This window comes from Buceros rhinoceros, unplaced genomic scaffold (genome assembly GCF_000710305.1).
Source record: "Buceros rhinoceros silvestris isolate BGI_N320 unplaced genomic scaffold, ASM71030v1 scaffold9706, whole genome shotgun sequence".
NCBI lineage: Eukaryota > Metazoa > Chordata > Aves > Bucerotiformes > Bucerotidae > Buceros > Buceros rhinoceros.
In genome coordinates this window covers 63336-72660 of record NW_010418069.1, presented here as the reverse complement: position 1 = coordinate 72660, position 9325 = coordinate 63336, and the positions used below count along the sequence as shown (strand labels likewise).

At 40.3% G+C, this 9325-nt stretch overlaps 1 protein-coding gene across 1 annotated transcript in view; it reads left to right on the top strand.

Annotated features, from left to right (window-relative positions):
* The first annotated feature begins 48 nt into the window (after positions 1-48).
* The window catches only part of LOC104495428 (intestinal mucin-like protein), an 11289-nt gene continuing 2012 nt past the window's right edge, over positions 49-9325 (top strand). Inside the window, exons 1-12 of the mRNA XM_010138393.1 lie at positions 49-264; positions 716-778; positions 1370-1553; positions 1685-1889; positions 2483-2661; positions 3311-3380; positions 3701-3801; positions 4946-5050; positions 5663-5703; positions 6354-6476; positions 8434-8562; positions 9013-9052. Coding sequence (XP_010136695.1) covers positions 49-264; positions 716-778; positions 1370-1553; positions 1685-1889; positions 2483-2661; positions 3311-3380; positions 3701-3801; positions 4946-5050; positions 5663-5703; positions 6354-6476; positions 8434-8562; positions 9013-9052 — 1456 coding nt within the window. The remainder of the gene's footprint in view (positions 265-715; positions 779-1369; positions 1554-1684; positions 1890-2482; positions 2662-3310; positions 3381-3700; positions 3802-4945; positions 5051-5662; positions 5704-6353; positions 6477-8433; positions 8563-9012; positions 9053-9325) is intronic.

The window sequence follows — 9325 nt, the reverse complement described above, 5'->3', positions numbered from 1 at the left end:
CCCTATGGTTTTGTAGGCTACTGCACTGGCTGGGGAGACCCACATTACATGACTTTTGATGGACTCTACTACAGCTATCAAGGGAATTGTACATATGTCCTTGTGGAAGAGATTGATAAGAAAGTTGACAACTTTGGTGTCTACATTGATAACTACCACTGTGATGCACAGGATGTGGTGTCCTGTCCTCGAACGCTCATCGTGAGACACGAGACTCAGGAAGTCCGCATTGCAACAGTCGAACCAAATACTGTAAACGTGGAGGTACTGGACAACGTTACCTTTGATTTCTTGATTAAAATATTAATACAGCATCAACCTGTCAATTATATTAAACACGCTAGGAAAAAAAATGAAAAAGGAATCTATGTTTTAGGTTTAATACCAGTTTGGATTATAAAATAGGGCTGTTGTGAAGTACTGCTTTTTTCAACTCCGAATATGGGAAAAAATTTCTACAACAACTTCTCTTTTTTCTCCCAAAGATTTGCAGTGCCTTACTTCTCCTAAATATACAAACTTGACAAATTGCTTAGAGTTAAGGATATAAAAGACATTAATTTAAAATCAATATTAATGTAACAACGGAAAAAAGTAAATGTTGACTAGGAGGATGCAACGTCAACCAGACCTAACAAGTTAATAGTCTTAAGCATGCTTTAAAAGTACCTTTACTACCTTTAATTGGTGTAATCTTTTTAATTTTTCAGAATAGGGGCTCTTAGGTGTTTATCTCATTGATGAACATGATGCCTCAGCTTTGGGGCTTCAAAATTGGGTGAGAAGTTTGTTTTTAGCCTTTTGTAGGGTTTGTTTGGTTTATTTTTGTGCATTACTGTGAGGGAATATTACAAGTTAGGCTGCAGCATATCGAAAATTTGCAATACGTAGACCTCTTTTTTTTTTTCTCTTTTACTACCATTGCTGAGTAAAAGTGGCAGTGTTAGTTCTATACGTACATCATGGCTACTGTATTTAAATCAATAATACAGATTTTGGCTTGTTTCTTCCATTTAATTTTCATACAAGCATGTTCCCTTTATGTCAAAGTTAAAACTGTGTGCACTAGGAATTTAGGAGGACTTTATATTGCGCTTTCATGCGTTGTCCTCTAGTGCCAGAGCCATTCTAATGAACTTAGGTGGTTTAAACTCTGAGTTTTAGCAGAGTTTGTCCGTGGCTGATAGGCCTTTTCTTTGGCTCAGAGAAGTTTGACTTTCCAGTAACACAGAAGGGAACAGAGGAGCACTTGTTATGAACTAAAAGGACAGTATTTGCCTTTATGTTCTGTCTCCAATGCAAAGTAATGACCAGTCAACTGCTTCCTAAAGTCGAACTAAATATATGTCTTTTCTGTTTTATTTATTAGGTGACAGTAAACAAACAGCCAGTGGCTTTGCCTTATAAAAAATTCGGCGTACACATCTATGAGTCAGGCATAAATTGTGTAGTGGAAATTCCTGAACTAAAAATGAATGTGACCTACAACGGCTTGTCCTTTTCTATCAGAATGCCCTACAGCCTGTTTGGCAGCAACACTCAAGGACAGTGTGGTAAGGCTTTGTCTTGTAATTTTTGTCCTCTCAGGAAACCACAAAGAGGCAAATGACGGCCCTGCCACAAAGATGAATGGAGCTTGATGACAAATCTGTGAATGAATTCTTTCTGCCCTTACCAATTTTAGGTACTTGCAATAACAACACGGCAGATGACTGCATGTTGCCAAACGGAAACATTGCACAAAACTGTGAGACCATGGCAGACCATTGGCAAGTTGTTGACCCGTCCAAACCGCAATGCTCTCCAGGCTTAGTTCCTACAAACACACCGGACGTGACCACAAGGCAGCCTTGCCAAGAAGCGGCCATCTGCGAACTTCTTCTGGGAAGGTAGGCATTCCCCTGGGGTTTATAAGCCTTTGATCTTCAAATTAAGTGGCAATTTTAGGATTAATTCCTCAATAAAAATCTCTCCATTTCTTGTAGCTTTGTGGGTTGCTTTCTTTTACTATTTCTAGATGACGTTCTTTGCCAATGGCTTTCTTCCAACCCTCTGGCTGCTTTCTTGGTGCTCTTACGTTCTACGCTCTCTGCCCTCCACAGTCCTTTGCTTTTTCCCACACTCACTTAGGAGAAAACAGTCCAACTGGAAACAGAGATCTTAATTTTTAGAATGTTGCATCATTATTAAAAACAAAGAATTCAAACAAAATCTCTTTAGAAAATTATTTCATGGTTACACTCAATAATATTCATGTAACTCCTGGACAGAAAATACTGAGTGTTTTGTAGGTGAAGGCAGAACACTTGAAGATATGTTGAAAGGTTACAGTCTAGATAAGTGCTCTTAGTAAAAAATCTCTTGGTAATACTCCTTGTTCACATTTCCTCCAGCACCACTGTTGCCAAATTATAACGTCAGCCACACTGAAGAATTAATGAATTATTCAATAACTAATAATGATAAATGATTCTGTTTCTAGCGTGTTCAAGCCATGCCATGACTCTGTCAATCCTGAGAACTACTACAAAGCCTGCATTTTTGATAGCTGTATGCTGCCCAGCATGGACCTGGAATGCTCAAGTCTGCAGATCTACGCTCTCACCTGCGCCGATCAAGGCGTGTGCATTGACTGGAGAAGCCACACCAACGGTGTTTGCCGTAAGTATTTGGCCATTCCTCTTGAACTATTAAGGAAGCTTGTAGTGAATGTCCTAAGGGTAAGTCATATTTTTTTCTGAGCGATGGAGACACTGATAAATCACAATAGCCTCTTTCCTGAAGTAATTTTAAAGGTAACATTTTTAACAATGGAAATGAAAATGAGCCTGCAAAAATATACATCTATTGACTGTGCCGGAAACATCTGTATCAGTAGATACATTCTTGTGCACAGGAAGTTTTGGGTTTTGTGGGCATCAGCGGGCCACTCTGTATTTAGTGATGTGCATTCCTTTTCAGCTGTAGTAAGAAGAGAACAGAGGGTAGGAATACATTCTCCTTTGAGAACTTGTGCAAAAGAGACTGAAATGATGAAAAAGAAATTGTAATCAAAATGTAGGCACTTGCCTTTATCTCCTTAATATAAAGTATGTTGCTGTATCTTTATGGCTAAATTGCATAAAATAATTCCATTTAGAGATGTGAGTCTGATATTTGTTTGGGTTTCTTTTTTCTTCTTTGCTTCTCAAGATTATCAAAGATATATAGGAAAATGAGTAGTCACTGTTTAATTTCTTGGCATAAGATCATGGGGCTTTTTTATGATACAGTTACTGAGCTCTTCCTCCTTTCTATTCTCCCATTCCAGCTTATAACTGCCCCTCAGGTAAAGAATACCAAGCATGTGGTCCTACTACAGAGATAACCTGCAAATCAAGGTAAGTAATTCCTTCACTGTTAGTTACAGGTCATTCAGCCATTCAATCTTATATAATCCATAGGTGGATGAGAGAAATCTACCTCCTGTCCTGTCTTAAACTGATAGTCAGATTTGGTAACACTGTTCTCTTGATCCTGAATCTGGTGCCTGTACTGTTTATGTTGTTTGGCCATACCAAACACGAACACTGACAATCCCTGCATCACACACGTGCAGATCATTTGCCGCTGTATCTTCAGAGAGAGGCTATTTGGCGTAATCCTCCTCCGCATGCCTCTGACAGTAATGGTGTTCCTCTGAACATTGTGTCTTATGCAGTGAACAAAATGCAACTACAACGAAACAAACAGAAGGCTGTTTCTGTCCTAACGGAACAATGCTCTTTGACCACAGTGTGGATGTCTGTGTGAAAACCTGCGGTGAGTTCTATTGCTTCACTTGGAGGCACATTTGTTTCCTCTTCGTTGCTCCCTTCTCGTGCATGCAACATAGCTCCAGCTGTGTGCAGTACTAACACAACCTAGAGAAGAGATGCCTATTCTTATATGAGTGGTAATGGAAGTTTATTTCAATATTTTCACAGGCTGCGTTGGAGTGGATATGGTTCCAAGAGAGGTACGCTGCCACGTGCCTTTGTATTTCAAGCAGGGGGTGGAGGGTGGGGTGAGGAGAGGAGAGTGGTCTCCCTTGGTGCAGTCATGTTTTGTGGTTTCTCAGCATTTCTTCCCTGTTTTTACTTCTGTTCTTTTTAACTGGAAACCATGCATCCCTACATTTTCTTCCATGACAGTTTGGGGAAAAGTTCATAGTAGACTGTCAGGACTGTATTTGCCTGGAAGGTGGAAACGGCATTGTGTGTGAGGCTCATGAGTGTCCCGAACAAAATAACACCTCCTGTGATGGACAAGGCTTCTATCAGGTCAAGGAAGTCAATCCTCAAGACTCCTGCTGCCCCATTTTCACCTGCAGTGAGTTTATACTTTTGTTTCCCATCTTTCTATACCTTTTAGGAATAGGAAGAAGGAAAAGAGAACTGAACTGGTCTGGAACTCGCCAGAGAGCTGCAGCAGGGAGACACAAAATAGTATCTTTCCTCATGCTTTTTAAAATCAGCTTGCCTGCGTTAAGGAAAATATGTTTTAATATTGCAGTGTCTCAGCATAACTGAATCTGTAGTTCTTGAGTTCGGGACCACATTTTATTCAAGTAAACTGCAGATAGATTATGGAATTCTATGCGGGTTTCCTTTTGCTGCAGTGTCCTACAACCTGGGAGAGAGTAACAATTCTCCACTACCGCACTGCAGAGAATTGTGATACTTTTTAAAGTCTTGGTAATTACATGGTAGAAAAATTTTCATAAACTAGAACACTCCCCCAACCCAGCGCCTGGGTTTACTGGGAAAAATGTGTTTTCTTTCTGCAGTTTGTTTCTTTGAAGAGGATCTGGCCTGTTTCCTAGCAATGCAAAGTCTAGCCTAAATGCTTTGATAGGTGCCTGTTTCTATCAGCTGTGATTTGATATACTTTGCGGCTTATTCTTTTTTTTTTTTTTTCCCCCCAGAATGCAATACAAGCTTGTGCACAGCTACAGCTCCCAAGTGTACACCGGGATTTGAAGTTCAGACTAGTATTCCCAGTGGTCAGTGCTGCCCTGTGTACGAGTGTGGTAAGTCTCTCAGAAATGTATTACAATTAGTAATTAATAATTAGTGTTATGTATTATGTAACTTAGCATCACATTTAGTTAGACCCTATGCGATAGCCTGTGGAAAGAGGTGAGACACACTGTCATATTCTACAAATTGCTTACTACTAAGATTGGTTACTACTGCTATGGTTATGACAAACAACTATGAAATCGGTTATAGCTCAGGTGGCTCAAGTTCAGTTTTCCTGGTTGTAAGTACGTGTAAAAACAGCTACAGAATTAATCCAGCAGAATGTCCCTGAAAGCCTCCCCAGTAAACGACAGCTTTACAAAGTTTGCTTTGTTCTTGGTAATTGGAACAAGGAACTACTTGTACCCGTAAAGTGGACTTTCTTGGCTATGAACTGGGCTGTGCACGTCGGGCCAAAACTTCCTCCCTTTTTGCCCATGCAGTATTTGTTCGTTATTTATGTTACATCTGCTACCAGAAATGGGGAAAACCCAAGGTATTTGACCATATTTATTGCGATTCATTGTGGAAGAAATAAGTTTGTCTGAAGTGGGGTGAAGACTCTTTTATTTTTCTTTTTTTTCCCCTTTATAACCACCTAACTTCTTTCTGGTTAACAGTTCCCAAGAAGGTTTGTGTCCACGAGAATGCTGAGTTCTTGGTAAGTTCCTACTTCTGCAATTTTCTGAAAATGTTTAAAAGACCAGTTAGTGTATCAGAAGAGCTATGAGGAGTTTTATCTAGTACAATCAATATGTCAATAATTTACAAATTTTCAAATTCCTGTCGGGAGTTCGTAAATTTCACAAAGCCTAAAGCTTTTCTGAAAAGGTTGCTGTGAATGAAGGAGACTGAAGAGTTGTTTGTGTGTCAATACCAGAGAGATATTTGGGTTTAGAGTTAAGTGCGCGTGCTTTTAAAAAGTCAGTCCACAATTACTCTCAGCACATTATTGCTGTTTTAAGACACTGCATTCAAATATAGAAAGATTTGTGAATAAGTATTATTCTAAATGGGTTCAGCTTCCTCGTAAATTATGTTGGGTCTAGTAATTGTTTTATTGCAGATATTTGTATGCCACCTGTCCTTTTAATATCTGCGTTTATCATTGCTATATAGAACTTCAATGGAGACACGAGTTAAATTAAAGTATTTAAAATGTTGTCTTCCAAAAGGCTACCAAAAGCTATCCAATAGCCTTCATGATTCCTTTTCCATTGCTTGGTTTACAGAGTTTTTGGAAATTAAGAAATGTCTGTCACACATGTTGTACCTCATTAATATATGAACCATTTTTCTTAAAATTTATAGCCTAATTCCTCAATCTTCATTGATAAGTGTCAGAATTGCATCTGCACTAACGATGTTAATCCCAGCACTCAGCTGAATATCATCTCATGTCAACATGTTCCATGCGACGTAACTTGTCAAGAGGTAAGTGACAAACTTAAAACAAAGAAAAAAAACCCTGAACACCCATGTATGTGGAGAGCAGTTTGATCAATGAGTGATATACGCAAAAGACACAGAGCAGAAATCTCAAGTCCAGCTGCAGTGTGGATACCAGCTCCCCTTGAGCGACCTTTTGCGTGAAGCTTGACTCTGTAATTTACAATATTCAGTTCACATTGGGGGGATTGGCTGGGAAACTTCTGTAGAGCAGGGTCCTGTACCTGGCACGGGACAATCCCAAGCACAAACACAGGCTGGATGAGGAGTGGATTGAGAGCAGCCCTGCGGAGAAGGACTTGGGGGTGCTGGTGCCTGAAAAACTGAATATGGGTCAGCTATGAGTGTTCACAGCCCAGAAATCCAACTGTGTCCTGGGCTCATCTCCAACAGTGTGGCCAAAAGGTTGAGGGAGGGGATCCTGCCCCTCTGCTCCGCTCTGGGGAGACCCCCCTGCAGGGCTGGGGCCAGCTCGGGGCTCCTCAGCACAGCAGAGACACGGAGCTGCTGGAGCGGGGCCAGAGGAGCCCCAGGAGTGACCCGAGGGTGGAACCCTCTGCTGGGAGGAGACGGGAGAGAGCTGGGGGAGTTCAGCCTGGACAAAAGGTTGCCTCAACGAGACCTTACTGCGGCCTTCCAGTACCTAAAGGAGGCCTAGAAGAAAACTGGAGAGGAACTTTTTACAAGGTCACGTAGTGATAGGACAAGGAGTAATGGCTTTAAACTGAAAGAGGATAGATTTAGATTAGATGTAAGGAAGAAATACTTCACTCTAAGGGTGGTGAGGCACTGGAGCAGGTTGTCCAGAGAAGTTGTGAGGATGCCCCATTCCTGGCAGTGTACAAGGCCAAGCTGGATGGGGCTTTGAGCAACCTGATCCTGTGGAAGCTGTCCCTGCCCATCGAATGGGATTTGAACTAGATGATCTTTAAGGTCCTTTCCAACCCAAACCATTCTATGATTACTGGAGTGATATTTAAATTATTAGGCATAATTAATATAGTGCTTTAATTTATGCTATCTGTAGCCTGCTTTTATTACTTGTCTTCTGATGGGTTGGAACACAGAAAGGCACAAATCTGTAGTGCATTTAAAAGCATAATCAATTAATGGGTTAGTATGTTTTCATTTATTTCTCAAAATTACATCCATCACAGTGTTTTCATTTTTAATTAATTTTGATATCTAGGGATATGAACTTCAACCAGTGAAAGGTGAATGTTGTGGAAAATGTGTGCAGACTAAGTGTGTTATACGTACAGCAAACAGTTCTAGCCTCATCTTGAGTGTAAGTATGCTCCACACCTTGTGTCTCTACCAAATGTGTAAAGATCCCCCTTCCAGAGAGGGAACGTCTCCTTGTCAGGGACAAGGCTTAGTGTGTTTGCACCTGAAAGGTTAGGAACTCACTTAAATCAAAGTCTATCTACAATTTTTGGCCTGAAGGGAAGACTCATGAAATCAAATTTTCTAGAAGGATCTTCCTGGAATGACAAATCCAAGACCATTGGAAGGGGTTTTTTGCAAGCTTCGTAGTCTGGAAGCTTGGGATTTTCTGTATTATTTGATTTTTGTCCTCCAAAACCCACTGCTAAAGCCTGCATTTGAAATAATTTTGTGGCCCCTGTAAGGTGAAAGTTTAGAATTTTTCTCAGTCACCATGTAACAGTTTCGCTTTTCTCTAAGCATGGATGATTTTGTTAATAGATCTAATCTCATAGTTCAGCGGGATTTTTCTTTTCCAAGGAAAATCCCACGTAAAATTGAAGATTATGTCCACATGTGGCATACTGCAATACATGTAATAATCTGTATCCAAAATGACTGTTAGCCTAAAAATAATTGACTGGGAAACAAGAGGAAGGTCATTGTCAGAGGACAGGAAAATTTCTATCTGAGTTCCCTTCAGCTTTCCTTACTGTGTTTCGTACTTTGCTTGCAGCCTGGAGAGTTTCAAAACGATCCCTACAACAACTGCACCATTTACAGCTGTGTAAATATCCACGACCAGTTAATCTCTTCCACATCTGAGATCACCTGCCCAGCATTCAATGAGGACAGCTGCAAACCTGTAAGTAAATGTGGAAAACGTACCCTCTACTCAATCGATAGATCACTTCAGTTCAGCCACCTAACAAGCAACGAAGGTCTCATTAAGCTCTGATGACCTTTCACCAAAGTGTCTCAGTCCCCAAGACAAAAGTTTCTGCTGCATCCATGCTCAGACCTATAGAGAGTGTAAAATACTCCTCTTTCAAGGATGGAAGTCTCTGAGAAAGCATCTTTTGGAACTGTTTCCAAGGGAAAAGTGCATGGTGTTAACTGTAGACTCCCTTCAAAGCATTATCTTTATTTCCACAATCCTTTTACACTGATAGATTTCAGGACAATGCTATGGTTTGTAGCATTGCTCATTATTTTCAACCACTGAGGAACTGTTCTCCTAAGTTATTGGCCTAAAAGCCTCTTTAATGCTGGGAAAGAAAATAATATTACTTTTCCTCTTTCTTTGTTCTTTTAGGGCACCATCTCATTCTTACCTAACGGTTGTTGCAAGACCTGTAAGTATCCCAGTGTACCTGAGGCAACAAGAGAATGAATTTTCTTCTTAAATCAACCCATTTTCCAGCCATATGGGGCTGATATGTTTGTATTTACATAGATATTTTTATGATTATGTTTGTTATTCCAAGCTTTCACTGTCTGGTCTCTCTGGGAAAGTTTAAACTGAAGCAGAAAGACCACTATAGACAGTGGTTTTGGTGCACTGGTGGAGTCCAGAGAGCAAGGAACTTCTGGAGCTATTTCACTGAAACTATTTTCTGATCTTTCCC